The 21,172-nt window shown below is 50.7% G+C and overlaps 1 protein-coding gene across 1 annotated transcript in view; it reads left to right on the forward strand.

Moving 5' to 3' along the window:
- The window catches only part of CSMD2 (CUB and Sushi multiple domains 2), a 584,478-nt gene that overhangs the window by 194,978 nt on the left and 368,328 nt on the right, over positions 1–21,172 (forward strand). The window contains exon 5 of the mRNA XM_036065279.2: positions 8,580–8,787. Coding sequence (XP_035921172.2) covers positions 8,580–8,787 — 208 coding nt within the window. The remainder of the gene's footprint in view (positions 1–8,579; positions 8,788–21,172) is intronic.

Consider the following 21,172-nt stretch of genomic DNA (forward strand, 5'->3'; position numbering starts at 1 on the left):
GCCCGCCAGTTAGTAACTCAATCCTTATTTATTGACTGCTGGTCGTTAGACACTTATTATTCTAGATACAGAGAATTGCAGTGATGAAAAGTCAGACCAGGCTCCAAGAGATCATGGAGTATTTATTTGATTTTAGCAGCTGGGAGGCAGAAAACAGATAAAAATCAAATACACAAATTTCAGATCTGAGGGAAATGAAGCGGATCGGGATAGGAAGACTACTTGAGGTGGACCTCTCAGGAGAGGACCCTCTGAGCAGGTGACATCTGCATTGAGTCCTGAATGGTAAGAGGAGGTTGTTATGTGAAGACCCAGGGAAGGGCATTCCCAGCAAAAGGAACAACAGGTGCAAAGTCCCTGAGACAGGAGAGTTTGGCTTGTTAGAGAATCAGAAAACAGGCCCATGTGGCAAAGTAAAATGGGGGGGGGAGGGGTTGCTGTGGTGAAGCAGGACAAGAAGTTTGGGTTTGGTTCTAAGCTCAGGAAGGAGCCAGGGAAGAATTTAAGCACTGGTATAGTGCAGCTGAACTTTTTTTTTTTTTTTTTTTCAAAAGATCACTCTAAATGCTAGAATGAGAGGGACTGTAGTCGGCAAGAGGTACAACCGGGAGGACTGGTCAGGAGGCCTCTATTGCAGGCAAGCAGGCTGGAGATTCTGCATTTGGGTCACGGGTGGCCATGGGAGAGATGGAGGGGAGGGGGTAGACGGGGACCGTGGTTTGGGGGCACAGCCAATAGCCCTGCTGATGGGATGCATGTAGGTGCGGATGGAACGAAGGGTCAAGGTTGACTCCTAGGCTCTTTGTCGAGTGCTGGCACGGTGGGGATGTGGATAACTGAGATGGGGATGACTAGCACAGGGAGTCAGAAGCATGTGCCCTGAGGGGAATCAAGAGAGCTCATTTCATCCAGATAAAGTCTGAGATGCCTGTGAGACATCCAAGTTTGGAGGGGGGGGGGGGCGGGAGGGGCGGGTATTAATTCTGTGGCTGGGGAAGTTCTGAGCTAGAAGGAGGTGGGGAGAGGGATACGAGGCCCTAAGTTGGCACTGCGGGTGGCAGAGAGGGTCTGGGAACCGCATGCTGGGCCCCTTTGTGCTGATCACACTACACGAAATGCAGGAAGTACCAAATATCATGCCAGCCAGCGGGGACCTTGAGTGATTCTGGAATGCACCATGGCTCCCAGATACCGTTCCTAACTAACCACGGGGTTCCTCTCCTACCACTGGGGTCACCAGTCCTTCTCCAATCACCTTTGCCATCACTGTTACTATAGCAGGATCATCCAGAGTGTGCTCTGGAGTCCAGTCACCTGGATTCAAATCCTGGCCTTGCCACTCCTACCCACTAGCTGAGTGATCTTGGGCTAGTCACTCAACCTCTCTGTGCCCTGGTTTGCTCACCTGTAAATAATACCAATAACGGTGCTTAACTCACAAGGGGGAAGTGAGGCTCAAGTTGATAAACGCTCCGCGTGCGGCAGAGGACCCTGCTTGTACCGGTGACTCAGGGAGAGCGAGCTGCCGTGGTTCCGACCCGCGCCAATGCAGCCTGGCATTCGGGGAGCACTAACTCTCCGCCAGACCCCGCTCTGCCTCCTTCAAGCCTCACGGAAGCGTCACAGGAACCCCAGCAGGTTAAAAGCTTGCTATCCCCTAGTGCACATGAGGGAACTGAGGCGCGGAGAGGTGAGGTCCTTTGCCTGCAGCCACACGGCTCGAGCGCAGTGGAGCCAGGACTCTAGCCAAGGCCATGCGTCTACCAGCCAAGATCTTGACCACCCCTGTCTGCTGCAGACAAGGACAGTGGCCTGTGACGCCTGGCAGGAGACTCGCAACGACACTGTTGCTTCCAGAGCTCCGGCTTGGTGGCCCAGGGCCCGAGAGCTTGATCCTCTCCTGGGTGCGTCCCCTGAGGGGTCCACACAGCCAGGCACTGCCCAGTCTTCTGTGTTGCTCCCGAGCCGTCCTCTGTAGCCTGTCCCGTGAGCTCCAGGAGAGAAGCCTCAGGGAAGGGGCCTGAGGTGGTCCTGCTGGGCAGATGCCACTTCAGTGGTGGGGGTGGGGGAGCCAGGGTCTGCAGGGGCTACTTTCGTCCTTTAGAGGAAGCCTGACTCAAGACTCGCCCACCTCCACCTGAGTACGGGTAGCTGACGTGCACTTTGGAGGCAGCACAAAGCCCCCACCTCAGGCCTCGCTCAGAAAAACCCCTCTCCAGGGCCTGGGGCAGCGTTGGAAACAGGTGGATAATTGCGTGGGTCTGGAGTCAGAGTGTCCGAGCTTCAAATCCTAGCTCCAGCAGTTAGTAGCCATGTGACTGTGGGCAAGTTTTAAAAACCACTGAACCAGGGTGCCTGGGTGGCTCAGTCAGTTAAGCGTCTGCCTTCAGCTCAGGTCATGATCCCAGGGTCCTGGGATCAAGCCCCACGTCAGGCTCCTAGCTCAGCGGGAGAGTTTGCTTCTCCCTCTGACCCTTACCGCCACTCATGCTCTCTCTCAAATAAATAAATAAAATCTTTTAAAAAATAAAATAAAAACCGCAGTTTCTTCATCTGTGAAATGTAGATGATATTATACCTATCTCTTCGAGCAGTTTGAGCAGTAAACAGAAAAGTACCAGCGAAGCATTTAGCCCAATGCCTGGCCTATACTGGAAGTCCAACGGAGTCATGTAACTGAATGCCATGTCCCGCCTGCATTCTTCTCCCCAGAAGGATGCCTTGGGGGACCATATCCATGGAAGGCATCCGGGGTTGGGGAGGGGCAGAAATAGCGATGCTCTCAGGCAATTGCAGTTTCTTAATTTTAAGAAGGGGTATCTTTGATAAAGCCAAGGATAAAGGGGCAGAACCCTGAACCCCCAGAAGAGGGGTTGAGCAGGTCACTGGAGCCCCCGAGGACCCTGAGCCACACAGCACAAAGAAAAGGGGGAACGTTGAGGCTTTAGGGCACTCGTGCTCACACTTGAGTTGTCAGATGGCAGCTTCTCCCCCAGGGCCTATGGGGATTTTTGTTTCCTCAGGGGCCGAGTAGCCTGAGGATTGAGGATATGGACAGAAGCCCAGAGCCAAGGGCCCCAAAACTTGCAGGCATCCAGGAATTTGCACTGACGTTGGCCTGAAATGCAAGGAAGGGAGAAGTAGGATGTTTCCTCTATCCCTACCTGAAATTTGTGAGTCACTGGAGAGTTAACAGACATCCAAGGGAGCCCAGGGGTAGTTCTCTAAAATTATAGTTAATTGAGTTCTCTAAAATTATAGTTAATTGAAGAAATTTCAGTAGAACTTAAAGTTGATCATAAAGAAAGTCATAAACTTGGAAGGGCAACGCTCGGCATCACACACCTGCACCTTAGAATATACATGACTTAATGGCGGTGCAGACTGCCCATTACCAGAGAAGGAGAAAGTGTAAATTAATATTTTAGGACTGTGGTGTCAGCTGAAGGTTATATTTTACGGCTCTGAAGTTGTAACCATGAAATACGATGCCTAGTTTAAAGTGAGAGGAAATCTCCAAACAACTTCTAGAGCATCTTCAATCAAAGCAGTATGTTCAGGAATCAGGGTGTTGGAGGAGCCCGAGAGACAGGGACCACTCAAATGGGAAAGGTGCCACCTCTACAGTGGACTGGCGGCTCTGGGCAGAGGGCCTCAAACTCTCGAGTCCTCAGTTCCAGCACAGTGTAGAAACCATTGACTAAGGTTAGGAGCTTTGATATTTGTGGAGCTACTGAAATTTTTGAGTCACTAGAGAGTGACCATCTCAGGATGGCTTACCAGACTGCTTTTAAGCAGGGACATGTGGTGTCTTGAAAGAAGCCACAGTCCTGGTGCCAGAGAGGCTCAGCTGGAATCCTAACTGGCCATCCACTGTGTGACCTTAGGGAAGTTCCTTAACCTCTCTGAGCTTCCCCGTCCTGTTTCATTTCCTTGTTCAACAGCTGTTTATTGAGTGCCTGCCATATGCCAAGAGAAGTGGTAGATGTTGGGGGCATTTTCATTTCCTCCGAGCTGAGTAGCCCCAAGGCTCCATTGAGCGACATTAAACCCTTTGCTTGATGTCAACAGTCCTTTGTCCTTCCCAGCAAGAGAGACTTGCTACCGAGCTTCTGGGTCCAGAGGCAAAGGTATGTTGTTCTAAAAGACGTTTCTTCGGGTGAAACTTACACCTCACATGGAGAACGAACTTGGCAAAGCCCCTGCCTCAGGCGGCGGCTGTGTGGTGGCTCCTGGATGGCAGAAGGCATTTAGGGCCATGAGGGGCTGCACACCACCCAGCCACAGTGACCGAGCAGCCTCTGCCCAGGCTCGCTGCCCACAGACATGGCCCCTGCCCTCATGGAGTTTACAGTCTAGACATTAAATAAGTGACATAACCCATCAATGAATTTGGGGAAATGATTCATTATGGGAAAGTATGTCCTGCTCTGAAAGCATAAGATGGGGAGAAGGGGTTTCTGTATCTGGAAAGATCCTTGAGGAAGTGACACTTAGACTGGGACCTAAAGGCTGAGGAGGGGCCAGCCAGGCCCAACGAGGTAGGGAAGAAGTTTCCAGAAAGAGTAACTGGCACTTTCCAGGTCCTGGAGCAGGGAGATGCTTGGTACATCAGAAGAGCTGGAAGGAGGCCAGTGTGGCAGTGGGAAGTGGGCGGGGAGAGACTGGTGTGAAGTAAGGCCCCGTACGTCTTTATAAGCCACAGGATGTTCTACTCTCATGAGTGACAGTGGGAGTTATTGAAGGTTCTTATAGAGAGGAGGGGTGTCCTCAGGTCTGTGTTTCCAGGATCACTCAGGCTTGTGTGTGAGGAATGACGGGCTGGAGCAGGAGGGATGCTTGGAGACCGGGGGGAGGCCTCAGGGCTGTGGCTGACTTGGACGGTCACGGGGCTTCACGTGGAGCAGGTGCAGGGCAGATGTGAGGCCGGGTCAAGAGCTACTTACAAGGAAGGACGGGCTGTGGTCTCCGGCTGGGTGTGGCATGCAGGCGAGGGGGCCGATGGCCCCAGCCCTCTGGCACGAGGCACTGGGTGGGTGGCGCCGACACTCTCCGGGAAGGAAATGCCGGAAGGTCAGGGTCGGTGGGCGGAGAGCACGAGGGTGGGCTTGGGTGGCTGAGTCTTGCGAACAGTGTAGGATGTCTGCTTGGGTTTCTAAGCCCAGCACCACGCAGAGGCCTGAGTCACTGTCTTCCCCATGACCTGCTCCCTTCCAGCACGGCCAGCTGCTGCGCTGACCTGGACTCACAGGCCCGAGGAAACGGGACAGCGTGGACCAGGGCTTGCCACTCCGTCCCGCACTCCTGACGCTGCTCCCTCACCCCATCCCCCCACCCGGAGTTCCCTCCTGCCTGACCCCGACCGCTCTTCCTTTCAGGGGCCTTTGCTTCTGCCTGCTGATCATTAAATGTCGCTCATCCCGGGCCTTCTTTACTCCCGTGGAGCCACCGCTGCTCTTCATCCCGCTGACTCCCAGCCTCGCAGGCTCCCGGGCTCGTGCTCTCTGTGGGCACTGCACCTGTTTACCCTCAGCAGCTCATAATCAGCATGGGAGTGCTGAGGGCCATCACTGTCTCGCAGAGCTCCTTCTCTCTCGCCCCCTCCCCCCCCTTTACCCAAACAGCATCATAATGCTGCCCTGTTAGAAACCTCCACCTCCTCCTTCCCTCCTCCTCTCCCTCGCTGGCCACTCCCGGGTGGAGACCATGTCCTTTCTCTTCTTCCCTGCCTGGCTCCTGAATCCTTCTGTTCCTTCTCTTCCTCCCACTGGCACTGCCACTCATTGAGGCTTTGATGGTTAGGACAACCTCTCCACGCTAAGAGTTCGCATTTGGAAGTAGGCTCATTCTCTTGAAATAGACCTTGACCCTGTACAATGACATTAATCAGAATAGTTCAGGACCCCCAGATGAACTCACCTTAACCTCCATCCCACACCGCTTCTGCATATGCAGCTGTCAGCTCCGTCTCTCCACCAGGACATCCCACATATACACTCAGCCCTGGAATCCAAAACTGGACTCCTGCTTGCCTTCCCCACCACAAGGTATCCCCCCCCGGGTTCCCTGTCACAGGAGGTACATTTCATTCATCCAGATTCTCATGCCCCAAACCGGGAGCTCATCCCTCCCAACTGCCAAAGCCTGTAGATTCTGCTTCTTAAATGTCTCTGAAATCAGTGCTCTTCCTGCAGTCCCCAAGGTCTCAGCTCCGATCTCATCTGGCCTCCCCTGGACTTTGGTGACTATGTCCTACCAAAAGCATCCTGCCCACTCCCCTGACTCAGACCTCCTCTGTGCCATGGCCCCAGTGATCTTTCTAAAATGCAACTTTAATCATATTCCTTCACTACCTTTGATTACCAAGATGAAGTGGAAGGAAAAGGAGAACTTAGGACTTGTTGGGCATCTACGTGGGCCAGCCACTGGCTGACACTAGGCACTGTCCCATTAACGACCCCATTCAGTTATCCCAGCAAACCATCGTACAGGAAAGCCAAATGAAGCTGCCAGAATTGAAGCTGGGGAATTGTGGAGGCTGAATTCAGATCTAGGCCTTCCTGACCCCCAAATCCATTTTCTTTCCAATATAGTCCGCTGCTTCCAAATCTTCTTGGCCCAGCGTTCTCTGTCACGTGGCTCCTTCTCCATTGCCAGTACTATCACCCACCATTCCTCTCAGTTCGCTCTGTGATAAGCCATCTACAACCACTTATCTTTTTTTTTTTAATTTTTTTATTGTTATGTTAATCCCCATACATTACATCATTAGTTTTAGATATAGTGTTCCATGATTCATTGTTTGTGCATAACACCCAGTGCTCCATGCAGAACGTGCCCTCCTCAATACCCATCACCAGGCTAACCCATCCTCCCAACCCCCTCCCCTCTAGAACCCTCAGTTTGTTTTTCAGAGTCCATTTAGAACCACTTATCTTAAGCATGCCGTGTGCCTTTGTACTTCTGGGCTTATGACATTCGTCTCCCTGTTTTCTTAAATGCCGTTCCCTTTCTTCTCTATCTAGAGAACTCCTATTCATCCTTCAAAACCTAGCTCTAAGGGCATCTCCTCTGTTAACTTTTCCCAAACTGACTCACCCAAGCAAAGTAATTTGCGGTTTTATCTATGTCCTCCACGTATGAACCGTACTCCTGGGAGATGGGAGACTGTATTGGTTAAGGGCACAGGCTCTGGAATCAGGCTTGGAATTTCAGCTCCTTCAGTCACTGTGAGCTGTGTCACCTGCAGCAAATGCCTGAATCTCTGCGTGCCTTGCTTTCCTTACCTGCAAAATGGGAATGATACTTCACAAGGTCAAAGTAAGGACTACATGAAATTCAAAGCATTGTTAGAATGGTGCCTGGTGTAGTTTAAGTGCTCAAGAAATATGAGCTTTCGTTATTGTCACTAGGCTGCCTCTGGCACACGTTGGAACATGGCTACTGCCTTTCTCCTTCCTTCCCCACGTAGTCCTGCCTCTAACAACACATGCTAAGTGTACTATACTCGCTCGCGTGCATCCAGGCTCCAGGACAACAGGCTTGGGGTTTGGATGACTTCCCCTACACCGCCCAGCTAGTGAGCAGCAGGGAAAGGATTCAGATTGCCGTCTGCAATAATTCAGACGCCAGGCCTCTTAACTATTCTATGTCAGAGCATGTTCCCCAGATCATTTTTTTTGGAACATCAAGCCTCAAATGGGGTTTCAGCTGGAGTGTTGTGACTGCCAGGTTGTGTGGCAGGAGGAGTAAAATGTGGTCCCTGCCCTTGGAAGTTCCCAGCGGAGCTCAGAACCGGTGTGGCAGACAGACGGATGAACGGGTCACTTGGACAAGGCAATGTACCACCGTGTCTACTGTCGGACGTGTTGCGGTGGGAGCCCAGAGGAGAGAGCAGTCACTAAACAGTGGAGGGCATGAGGCTCTCCCAAGAGGCGGCATTGGAGTCGGGCCTCAAGAGGGCATCCTAGACCAAGGGAGCAGTGTGAGTGAAGGGCAGCAGGCTGACCGTGCATGGCGTGAGAACAGAGTTGGCCCACAGACAAGGGTAGGACGGAGGATCGCAGAGGTCTGGCCAGGCAGCTCTTTGAGTGTCGCCCCAGGGATTTGTGTTGAGTTTTCGTTTTGTTTCCCCACATTGGAGGCTTCCTAAGATCAGGTGGGAAGAAATGTTCTGTTCCCCACAGTGGTGGCCGTGGCAGTAAAGCTGAGTCCTTCTTTGCTCATGGCAGAGCAGTACGTGTGGTACCCCAAAGGTGCGCTGAATGTCAGAGTTCAGTCCCGGCTCAGTGGCTGTGTGACCTTAAGTAGGTGACATAACCTCCCTGTGCCTCGGTTTCCTCGTCTGTTCAGTGAGAACAGTCAGATCTGAAATTCTCAGAACAGGGCCTGGTGCATGGTAAGGGCAATGGAAGTATCTGGTGGCGTTATTCTTAGGCCAGGTCAGACGCGGCTCTCGGCCCATCTTGCCTGTGTGTCCCGTGCTGGGACCCTTCCTGCCTGTCATGGGTGAAGCCCACGAGTGCCAGGGCCTGAGAACAAGAACAGCTCACATGAGCCCCTTGTCTTTGTGCCCACAGCTGACGATGCCTGCGGGGGGACGCTGCGGGGTCAGAGTGGCATCATCTCTAGCCCCCACTTCCCGTCGGAGTACCACAACAATGCTGACTGCACGTGGACCATCCTGGCAGAGCTGGGAGACACCATCGCCCTGGTCTTTATCGACTTCCAGCTGGAGGACGGTTACGACTTTCTGGAAGTCACAGGCACTGAAGGCTCCTCCCTGTGGTAAGCACACTGCCCTGCCCCCTCCCTGGTCCCCAGAAACCGGGGCTCACCCGGATGCACACTCTCCTCAGCGGCGGGGCCTGCGCTCGGAGACCCCTTTGCCACATCTTGGACCCACAGTTGACGATTGTGGTTCTCATCGTGATGAAAACTCACTGCATGTTTTCAGAGCCGGGGTCCATTTTTACAATGATTTTGGTATCTGAGTTAAAGTATACCCTTGCTGAAGAATTTCGTGTTGGGCCTTGGTGGAGTGACTTGCGCTGAGGCTAAAAATGTCCTGTTTCTCAGGCCATGGGTCTCAGTGCAATGATTGAAGTACAGCTGCAATTGTGGAGGGCATATTCTAGCATCCAACAAAGGGAACAGAATCGTTAAGTGGCAGTTCCCAGGGCCCTGCACCGGCAAGGCATTATGTCTGGGTTTCTGATGGGAAGGACTAACCTTCTCCCTGTCGTTCTGGCTTGCTCTACTCGCCATGGAGACTCTGTGTTGATGGGTTCAGGAGGAGAAGGATGACACGACTTCTCAGCCTTAGTTGCTCGTAATGTCCCAGACTTAAACCCTTAGGACATGCCCGAGCGGAGGTTGGCTTCCAGAAGTGTCCAGCTTCCTGTTTGGGTGACAAGCCTTGAGTGGTGGTATGGGGTTAGAATATTCTCTTGTTGTCTCCTCGTGGCTGTGTTATCAGGATGAGGGCGCAGGGGGACCTGTGTCCGCACCTCAGGTGCCCACAGAAGGGTGTGTCAAGATGTGCTTCAGATAAGATAGGGGACATCTTGCAGGCTTCATTGCGGCGCAGGGGAGGAGGGCAGAGGACGTGTCCCCGAGGACTCTGAGAGTCAGGGGAGGACAGTGCCTGGGAAGGAGACGTGGCGGTCAGTGTGAGTGGGAGGAAGGGAGGGGGAGGAAGCAAACAGGAGGTAGGGGCACATTTGTTGAATACCTCTTTCAGACAAGGTGTCATGCTACGTGGTAGAAACATCAGCTGTGTAAGACAAGGTCCTTGGAGGGTGAGAAAACCAGACAAACCCACAGTAGGAACCAAGTTTGACTATTTCAGGGAGATAGAATGGGAACTGAAATCCTCCCAATATGGACTTGGAGATTTGGGGACCGGTGTAGCCCCGAGAACTCAAATGTCCTGGTACAGTGGAAGGCAATCCGACCTGGGAGTCAGAAGATCTTGGTGTCATAAGCTTGTTGAGTGAACTTGGCCAGATCATTCACTCCCCTGGATGGGGAGTTGAGAAAAGCACATGTGAGCCAAAAACAGACAGCTGTGGGTAGGTGGCTGTTCTGTCAATAGTCTGGGGCAGCGGCTGGACATGTGGTGCTAGGAGTGGGGACGAAAGCCTGGGTGCCCCTCTTCTGCACTGGGACCTCAGTGCCCTGCCAGCCCGAGGCCCTCCCTCCCCCTGCCTCCTTTTGTTAAATACCTGTTTTTGTGACTGTAAATGTAACACATCTGCTTCTTACAGAAAACATAAAAAGACATGGAGAAATGAATAGGAAATATTAAGAGTTTGATGTACTCCCCTTCGGCCTTTTTTTGCTTTGCTTGGATCAAGCTAGCTGGCTATTTATATATGTTTTAATATTACAAAATTAGGATCCTAAACTCTATCTGTGGTTATATATTTTTAAGTTAGCATTATATAATGAAAATTTTCCCTATATTATTGCAGATGCTTCCAAAACATAAGAGGCACAATAATAGCATCATTTGTTGAGCATTTGTTATCAATGCATCGCAGGCTGGTTCTAAGCTCTTACGGCTGGAATTTCATTTCTTCCTTATAGAAACTCTGTGAAGTAGGTAGCATCCTTTTCCTCCTTTTACAGAGGAGGAAAATGAGGTCCAGAGAGGTTGTGTCACTTGCTTGAAGTCACACAGCTAGTAAGGAGCAGAGCCAGGATTCGACCCCAGGTCAGTTGGACGTGGAAGGCCATCACTGTAGCCATGACAGCACGTTCCGTCACATACCTCACGTTTGCGAAGGGTTGCCACGGCTGTGGGGCATTCCCTCATCAGACCGACAAGGGTTTACTCAACGGATCTCTTATTAGGTCGTTCCCAAGTTTTTGCTTCTGTAAACAGTTGCCAAGATGAATAGGCCTGCCAGTTCTGTCTCTTTTAGTCCCAAAGCCTCTTCGACTCCCTTGTTTATCTGTGGGCCAAATGGTCTCCCACAGCTTCTGCCCCCGCCCAGGTGTGAATCCACACGTTGTCCAAACTTCTGGAGTGAAACAAATCTGAAAGACTATTCCTTTTCCTATTAAGTCACTCAGTGGGGAAGGAATTAAGCAGGGGAAATCGTTAGGGGAGTCATTCAGAGCTCTTTGCTATAAGATTAAATTATAATTATTTACAGGGTTGGTGTCACCATTTCTAGGCAGGATGCATTTGTTTTTCTAATTTATACTTGCATAGCAATTATGGATAAACAAACTTGGAGGTTCGGGATGTGTGTGCAAAGGACTCGCGCTCTCGCCTGCCCCTGTCCTTTATGGATCCCTGGATTCCTGTGAAAATGTGATGCTGCTGGTTTATGATGATGCTGCTATATATCGCTGTGCATTAAGATTTTAGGATGTTTTCTTGAGGTCTGTGCCAAGTCATAGAAAGACTACAGATCCTGTTAGAAAACATGAATGTGAACAACTGGGCATCCCTTCACCTATTGAGAAGATAGAGGCAGCTTTGAGAGGAAAAAAAAAAAAAAAATCTACTATCTCTTTCCCAGATAGCAGATTTCCACTGATTGAGGATGGGGGGGGAGGCATGGGATGTTCCTGACTCCGTTTCCCCATTCTTCTCCTCCCCCTGTGGGATACAAGCAGGAGAGTTTTCATTAGGGGTTCCGGTTGTTTGGATTTCACCGACCAGTAAAATTTCCAAACAATTAGGGAAATAGAGGGTTGATCATTTTTTATTTTGCCAGGTAAGGACATTAGGAAAAAAAACCTGCCAACTCCTCAGAACATTATTTCATAAAACAAAGGACAATTCAAAGCCAAAAATGTGGCAGGATATAATCAGTTTGTAGCCTTGCGCTGGCACAATGAAAGACGGGGTACGAGGGAGCACAGAAAGAGCGGCGAGCGCCCGGAGCAGCGGAGCCCCGAGGAGCACCTACATCAGTGGTGCTCTGCGGCTTCCTGCTTCCTGGTCCGTGACTGGCCACTGGGAGCCCGGCAGTCCACGCTTGGAACAGGAAAGGGCTGTTACTGTGGTGAGCACCAGACCCTATACCTCTGACGTGTCCAGAGACCCCAAGTATTTGAGGTGTACTCTCTCTAGTTAATTGCTTTTTTTATTTTTATTTTTATTTTGTGATTGTCCATGAGCAAAAGCTGGGTTTGAATTGACTGAGAGTTACAATCCAGATAGTGTATTTGGTATTCCTCCCCCACTACACACACACACACACACACACACACACACACACACACACACGCACACGGCCAGATCACCACCATCTACGCATCACCAAGTGAACCGCTGTTACACATACATACTTCTGTCTCTAGTTCACTGAACTCAGTTCGGGGGCCAGATATTCTCTCACTGATCCTTCTTGGGGGTGGTGGGTCTTTGCTCTGCTCTGACCAAGTCAGTGGCTGTATCCTTCATGGAGCCCCATTCCTTCCCCTCAAATTCTATGAAAATACTCTCACCATTGCTAAAGTTCCTCATGAGACCCCCAGACATTTTCAGATGGCTAAGACTGGGCAGGTGTAAGCTGGGGTTTAAAAACTCAGTTGTTTAAGACCCTGGGTTCTGTGTCCCTGGAGGGTATCAGGATCATGTTATAACGAGTATAAGCGATTGCCAGCCCAGTACCCAGCCGGTCTCTCCATTGTGGAGAAAATCAGTGAATGAAAGCTCTCTGAGAAGACAGGAGAGCCAGAATTTCTCCCCTCCTCCATCTGCTTCATGCTTGACACTGTCCATTTGAGTCTCTCTAGGTCTTCCTCTGGGCTAAGGAAGGAGAGAAAGCCAGACATGCCCTCCAAGAATAGGAGAGAGGTCTGTGTATCTTGGCATCTAACTGAGGAGACAGCAAGCCTGGGAATCAGACAGATTTGGGCTCAAAACCCAGATCCACCTCTTAGTAGTTGTTAAAACATATTTACTTACTTCTGAGTCTTGGTTTCCTCCCACATCTGAAAAACGGTCCTCATCATACCAACCTACAAAGCATGTTCAAAGGGCTGGGCATGTAATCTGCTGCCTGGCTCACAGCAGGCATAATACTCCTGGGATGGGGACCAGAGTCAGGGGCTCCCCCTTTGAAGGGAAAAAGGTAAGATGAGGCATGTCCAGCAACTCAGAGCCCTGGTGGCTCCATTCTCGGTGATCCCACCGAGGCCGTTCTTCCCAGCCCGCCAGCCCAGCGGCATCTCACTGACAGGGAGACACGGCCCGGTCACTCCAGCTGACTCAGCTTCTGGGGGAATTGCCTGGAAATCCAGGTAAGGTGAACTGGCAGAGAGCCCCTGGGTCAGACTGGAGGATGCCCTTGCAAAGGTCAGAAGAGAGGGCTGTGTTCCCAGAGCCACATTTTGTGAGCATGTCGCGGGCAGCATCGCCTCTTCTTGGCTGGACCCAGCCCCAGACTCGCCAGTGAGCTGCCTTGTTAGAAAAGCAGAAGAGGGGGGGCCTGGGTGGCTCCGTTGGTTGAGCATCAGACTCTTGATTTCGGCTCAGGTCATGATTTCACAGTCCTGGAATCGAGCCCCACATTGGGGTCCACACTCAGCAGGGAGTCTGCTTGAGGATTCTCTCTCCCCTTCCTTCGCCCCTCGTTCTCTCTCTCTCTCTCTCTCAAATAAATAAATAAGTCTTTAAAGAAAAGCAGAAGAGGGAGGTGGACCAATGTGGTGACAGTGGCTGTTCTGGGCAGGGCTAGGAGTGGGGGGACTTGGCTGGGGGTCAGGCACAGTGCCTGCCCAGAGGGGGCCTGCAGAGTTGGGGAGAAGGGGCAGAGAGTCTGGAGAAGACATTTAGGAGACCACTGTCCCAGACCCAGAGGGGAGGCACATCTCTGCCTGGCACCCTCTCGCTGGCTCTAATCGATGATGCCGCAGAGTTCCGTTGGGCCTTCCTCTCTCCTTTGCTCCTTCTCTTTCTCTGCTTCTCTCCTTCCCCCCAGGGCGGAAGGGGGGGGCAGTTTCCTCCTGTGGCAGGGACGGCAGGCAAGGCCTGACCCATGCTCAGAACTTAAGCCACCTCTTCCCGGGGGCCAGCCAAAGGGCCAGCCGCAGGGGTGTGTTTGTGGCGGGAGCTCCTTCCCACCTGTGGGATTTCTGTGCAGATCCTAGAACCGCCCCCCCCCCACCATCTTCTTGATTGTCACCTCCGTGGCCAGTCTCTACCAGTGATTCCCAGCTTCTCTTCCCTGCCCCCTTCAGTATACTTGGACTTCCATTCTTTGTTTCACTCGGATCATTTGCAATTTTCCTGCCCATTCTCTATGTCCCCACACCCCTAGCCAAGCCCCCATGGACCTCTATGTGACAGACTTGCCTCCACCAAACCTTTGAAGTAGGGAAGGAAAGGAGGGCATGCTGCAGGGCTTCAGAAGAGGATGCTGCCCTCAGGTGGGAGGACCAAAGCCTCAAGGCAGGGGCTGCATTGGAGACAGGCTTCGAAGGGTGGGTACCATTTGGATATGGGAGAGAAGGGGACAGGGAGAGCATCATCCTAGGCTGCTGCTGGGCATCCTACCCAACATGGGAGCTACCCTGATCCCTAAGGTACAGGGCAAGGAAGTGGTCCCAGGACTCTCTCCACAGTGCACCCACCCTGGGGCTCTACCATCTGCCTCTGAGCCTCGGCGGCCCCTCCTCCTGGAGAACAATACAAGAGAACCTGCTGGACTGTCTGGATCTCCTGCCACCTGGGGCTGCCCAATACTCTTGGGCTGTTTCTAGAAAGAGAATTTCCCTGGAGAGCAGGTTCAGCCTCCTCTCTGGATCCAGCTTTGAGGGTTTTTCTTTCCTTTGGTCCCCTTCCTTTTTTGCTTTTGTTTTTATAGGTGGAGGTACAAAAGTTCTCATCCACTTTACAGACATTCAGTTTGATAATTTTGCTAGCAAGTCTTTTTCCTCTTTGAAAGACTTTGTTTTAATTATTAAGCATTTTACCCATGAAATTTGAGCCAACTAGAACCATTTGATCTCAGCGACTTTTAACTAGGTATTTCATTCAGGAGTCATTAGATCCAGATATAATTAGAATGAGAACAGCATGCCAACGGGGATTTGTTAATAATAACTATTCACTTATTTACTCATTCACATGTACTTCATCAAACCATTGGTTTAGATCATTTACGTTCTTTGTTACTTTTCCCCTATTTATTTTCGGTAATCATTTATTGAGAGCCTTCTATGAACTAGGCTCTCCTAGGTGCTGGGGAGACAAAGACACAGGCCCATCCCCCAGGAATTATTTATCCCCTCCACCGATGTTTATGTAATAGCCATGCATCATGCCGGACCCTGGGGCTCACAGTCAGGGCGAAGAGGCAGAATATAATTAAATGCTTGACAATATCCTATGTTAGGGGCTTTTCTAAAAGGTGTAAAGAAGCTCCCGTGGAGACTGAAAAGAGAAATGTAATAGTTAGCATTCTTTTGGTTCAAGAAATAGAAACCCACCTCCAGCTGATTCAAGCTAAAAAGGGAATGTGCTGGCTTCTGTAACTGAAAAGCTGAGGGATTGGCTTCAGGGACTGCTGGATCAAGGTATGCAAATAATATCATCAGACTCTATTTCTCTCCCTCCCACAGCTTTGCTCTCTTATGTGTTGGCTTCCTCAGGCATGCTTTCCCCATGATGGAAATGCAGCTCCGTGCATTCTGTTGGTTTAGCAATCCCAGCAAAAAGGAAGTTTCTCTTTCCTGGTGGGTCCCACAAAAGCCCTAAGATGCACTGTGAGTGTTCTCTCGGGCCAGGCCTAGGTCACGTGACTCTGTCCTGCTCAAGCTCCCAGACGGGGAGTGGAGGAGGGTGGTTCACCAAAGGCAAACTGAGTCACAGAGAAGATGAAGTCTTCCTGTCATGATGGGAAGGGCTGCTGGAAGGACTCTGATAAATGAGCCCCAGAGGGGCTGACTTTTGAATTCAACTGAGTTGCAGGAGTTTACCACGGTCTCGGAGCAGGAAAGGGCCTGGGTGTGTTGGAGGCGCTGCAGGGGTGTGCAGGGTGAGCGCAGGGAGAACATGGGTCCGGGAGAATCTTGTCCCGTGTTCAGAAGCTGGGAGAGAATTCCAAAGACTGTAACAGGCTGTGGAAGTGTTCGAAGCGGAGAAGTAATGCAATTACTCTGAATTTTAATTGGCTCCGACTGGAAGGCTCAGAAACCAGCGATAAAACTGTTTTTGTGACCACCCAGGCAAGAGATAATCCAGCCTTGAATTAGGGCAGCTGTGAAGGGATGGAGAGGAGGGGGTGACATCAAGAAACATCTCAGATGCAGAATCAGCTGCTTTGGGGGGTTCATTGGAAAGGAAGAATGGAGAGAGGGGAGAGTCTGTATTGACTCCCAGGTTCCTGGCTGGATGACTGTGGTAGGATTGTCTACCAAGCAGAGGGACACAGCAGAAGGAGCAGGGCTTGGGGACAGGGACACAGGTGCCCTTGAGTGCTGACCTACAGGCTTTTGAGGCTCTCTAGTGGAGATGGTCAGGGGGAATCGATAGGAAGGCCTGGAAAATTTGGAGTTGGGCTAAATACCATGGCAGGGCCTTGAGAAGCCATCGTCAGGAGGAACACCAGCACCATCATCCTCGGCAGTGTCTCCTTCATCATCATGGTCACCCTTACCGACTCCATCTTTATTACCAACACCTTCCACCATGATTTATTCATTCAAGCAGACTACTTAGGGCTTCTATTGCCAACCTTGGGCTTGGCATGGGAATACAGTACTGGAGGAGGCAGATAAAGCCTCTGCCTTTGTGAGACTTCTGGTCTACTTGGCAGAGATTGACATTAATAAAATCACAAAATAAATGTAAAATGCACTTGTGTTGAGTGCCACGAAGGAAATGAACCGGATGAGGACTAGGAGCAGTGGGGGCCCTATTAATATGAAATGGTCAGGGGAGGCCTCTTGGAGGGGTTCAGATTTAAGCTGAGATCTGACTGTTGAGAAAGAGCCACCACAGGAAGGACTCAGGGATCAGCATTCAGGGCAGAGGGGATTGCACCTGTAAAAGCCCATCATCACAGCGCCCTATATGTCCTTAAACTTCATACATGGGAGTGTCATGAGCCTAATGCCTGTCCTCTGGGATTTCGGTTTGTTTGAACATCAAGAGCAAGGCAGGGTCAAGGTCTCAAGCTGGCAGAGAAGCTCAGGAAGCAGCTGAGATGGTGCATGACCAAGGCTGCTGAACCCAGTGGCACTTGGAGCGGGGAGGGGGATAAGCCTATTCCAGCCGAGACACAGAACCTCCCGCCTTCCTGTGGGGTCCTGAGGCCCTTGCTTCACCCTCCTTCCTGCCACATCACAATGCTTTCAGCCACCCCAAGAAGCTGTTCTCTTCTGATGGAGCCCATGAAGTTGCATCTGTTGTATCCATCAGGAGCCAGGCCATAAACAACCAGCCCTTTAAAATCTCATCTCCCCTCTCTCCCAAGAGTTGGAAATAGCATTCCCAGCCCCACTACTGAGCAGTAGGAAAGGATTAGTGCCCTAGCACGCCACTGGCAGAACACGTCTGCAGAGTCTGGGCCAGGCCTTTTGCGGTCTCCACGGAGCACCAACGTGACTTCCTCGCTCCCCTGAGCCTCTGAGAACTTGCTCTCAGAAAGAGAACAAAAGCCGCAGCTGAAGGAGCAGGAAGTGAGCCGGGGTTGTCCACTGTTGGCACAGTGGCTCGGCTCCAGAGCTTGTGATTTGGCCAAGTTCTCCGTGTGGGAAGTGAGGGTCAGGCAGCTGTCCTGCCCCCCGTCGGTCTGGCTGCATGCAACAGGTTTGTACTAAGTACGTCGTCTGCGCAGGGGCCCCAGGCCAGGAATGGGAAGGGCACCAGACAACAAGATGCTCTTTTCGACCTCTCTCTCTTGAGGAGCTGCCAGATGCCTGATGGTGCCGCTAAGACAGATGGAAGGAACTGTTCTGGGCCCTTCCAGAGACCTCTCATTCTGGCAAAACCTGCCTTCCAGAATGACGTCAGTTCATTCAGAATGTTCAAGACCCCAATCCTGGTCTCTGTTTTCATGAAGCTTGGCCATAAAAGTTTGTTCTACTCAAGTCTTGGCCTCACTTATCCCATGGTTCATCTTGATTTTGCCTGTCTCTTGCTCCTACAACCTTTTCTGGCTTCCTGAGCCTGACCTAAGCCCTTGGTTCTAACCCTGAGCCTCTACTTCCTTCATCCCAGCTGGCCCTCATTTGGTGGCTGGGGGCCCAGTGTGTGACACTCCCAGACCCACCAGGGAAGCAGGATTCATACAGAAAACCAGCATTTGACAATCTGAGGAAATGGCCGATGATCACTGTTGAACTCAGCAGATTTCATCACCTGGGAAGCAAGAGGGCCAAGTTGGCTTGAAAAGTGGGAGGCTTCAAGGAGAACCCTATCCCCTCTGGGAAGTTCTCATCCAAGGTCTCAGACGAGTGATCTGCCTCGAAGTCCTCTCTCCGCATTAATTCCTCACTTACTTCTCCATGGCTCCTATCCCCAGCCTTCCTCTGAAACCATTCATACTAGGATCATCATCAGAGGCCCACCCCTCACCCCAACGCTAACCACTTCCAGTGCCAAATCCATGAGACGGTCTTTAGGTCTCCTCTTACTGGCACTTCTTCATTCCCTTACCTTGTTGGTTATTCTCTCCTTTTAGAACATTCTCTTTGTTTTATGCTGCTCTCTCTGATGCTTCCTGGACCTCTCTGACCATTCCTTCTCTGTTTCCTTTGATGTCCCCAAGACTCTGCTCTTGCCTTACTGCTCTTCCCATTCCATACGCTCTCCTGGGGTACTCTTATCTGCTCTCACGTTTCAGGTACCACCTGTTTTTTAGAACTCCCAAATCTGGCTCCCCTGCCTGGCCTCCCGCTGAGCATCAAACTGTAGAGCCTACTAGCTGTGGACGTCTCCACCTTGATGTCCACCAATGTCCCCGAGTCAGCATGTCCCAACGTCACTCATCATTGACTACTAAAATGGGCAGAGTTTGTTTGTTTTCTTAGTTGATGGTGTCACCTTCCACCAAGTCTTCCAGAAATCTGGGAATCCTCCCTGTTCTTGGAGTTCTCGCAGTGTACCTCCTATAACATATTTTTCCATCTTTATTGCCACTCCCCCAGTTCAACCCCTCATCTTTTCTTCTTTGTGAGTTGTAATAACCTCCTGACTGATCTCCCAGCTTCTTGGCACTCTTCAATTCATCCTCCCCACTGGTACCAGAATGGTTTAATTAAAATGCAGCTCTAACATGCTAAGCCCCAGGCAAAAGCTTTCGATCATTTTCCATTGTCTGTGGGATAAAATTCCAGCCACTGATAAGGCCCTGTTTGATCCAACCCTTGCCTGTCACCCCGGCCTCAACTCTTGCCACTTCCTTCTTTGAGCTTCATTAACCTTAAAACTCAATGATATAATACCTCAAAGGTTTCTTTTTCACTCATGTGACCTGTCTGCCATGGGTCAGTCCAGAGTGGCTCTGATCCACATAGTAATAATGCAGGTGCATATCCAGGCTCATAGAAGTTCCATGGTCTTATAGATGCACCATCTGGGATGTGTGGCCTTCTCCAATGCCATGGCAGGGAAGAAGAGTGGAGAACCTAGGACGCGCTTTTCATTGCCCCGGCCCAGGTCCGATACATATCACTCATGTATTTCATTGGCCAGAAATCACCATGTGGTCCAGCCTAGCTGCAAAGGAGCCTGGAAACGTGATGAGCAGATGAAAGGGTTGGTGAGTCAGTATCTCTCTGCCACACCTCATATTTCAGTGGACGAGATGTCCAGGCTCCTGTCAAAGGCCAGCCCCTCCCTTTATGTTCTAGACCTCCTATTCCCCAGACTTTTCTGTTAAACTCATCTCCTTTTTCTTGCATCCATTATTTTTTTCTTCTCTCTTGAACATTCCTAACAGCATAGAGACATGTTCTAGTATCCACTGTCTAAAATCAAAACAAAAGCAGCACACCCCAAAATCCCATTACTCATTCCCACGAAGCTGCTGCCAGTTATTGGAAATGGACCCTTTCTGTGTCTGCCCCACCTGCCACTAAAGCTGACCTTGATAAGATTGCCAGTGACCTCTGGATTGCCAAACCCAGTGTTGCTTCTCCCTTGTCACCTGACTTGGCCTCTTGGCAGCACACAACACTGGTCATCTGTCCTTGAACTGTCCCCTTCCCTTGGCTGTCATGGAGCCGCACAGCTAGCCACCTGTGGCCAGTCCTGCTCCATCTCCTTGTCTGTCTCCTCCACCTTCCAGCCTCTGGCCTGCCCTCACATGTGGACTGCCCGGGCTCCTGGAACCCTCTTCTCCATTTACTCTCTTTTCCAGGTAACCTCAACAAATCACATTTTGGCTTTCATTATCATTTATTTCTATGCCAGTGGCACTCAATTTTAATGTCCAGGCTGGAGGGACCCTCTGGGCTCCAGGTATATAGTAACAGGAATCTCAAAATTTTAACAGGAATCTCAAAATGAACACTTTGAAGCAGATTTTTTTTATTGTGGTAAAATACACATAAAATTTGCCATTTTAACCATTTCTGAGTTTACAATTAAGTGGCATTAAGTACATCCACGTGGTTGTACAACCAACACCTCTCCATCTCTAGAACATTTTTCACCTTCCCGGACTGAACTTCTCTGTCCCCACTGAGTAACACCCCATCTGCTCCCGTCCTCTGAGAACCACTTCTCTGTCTCTATGAATTTAACTGGTCTAGGGACTTCATATAAGTGGAATTATACAGTATTTGTTCTTTTGTGTTGGCTTATGAACCACTTAGATTGTTGTCAAGGTTCATCCATATTATAGCACATCCCAGAATTCTCTTCCCTTTTATGGCTGAATAATACTCTATGGTATTATATACCACATTTTGTTTATCCATTCTTCTGTCCATGGACATTGGCTTCTCATTCTCTCCTCACCCCTGACCTGTCCTCTGCCCAGCCTTCTCCAGCTCTGTCTGCTCCCAAGAGGAAGCTGTCCATGCCCATTCTATGCCCCAGTATCTCTGGCTGTTCAGTGGCCTTGTCCCCCTGCTTCTGCCCCTCTGTAACCCATTCTCCATGCAGTAAGTTGGGTGACTGATGTTTATATACATCAAATCATGTCTCCCTTGTTTAAGGCTTGCTAACGACTTCCCATTGCACTTAGAATAAAAT

This window comes from Halichoerus grypus, chromosome 5 (assembly GCF_964656455.1).
Source record: "Halichoerus grypus chromosome 5, mHalGry1.hap1.1, whole genome shotgun sequence".
Taxonomy (NCBI): Eukaryota; Metazoa; Chordata; class Mammalia; order Carnivora; family Phocidae; genus Halichoerus; species Halichoerus grypus.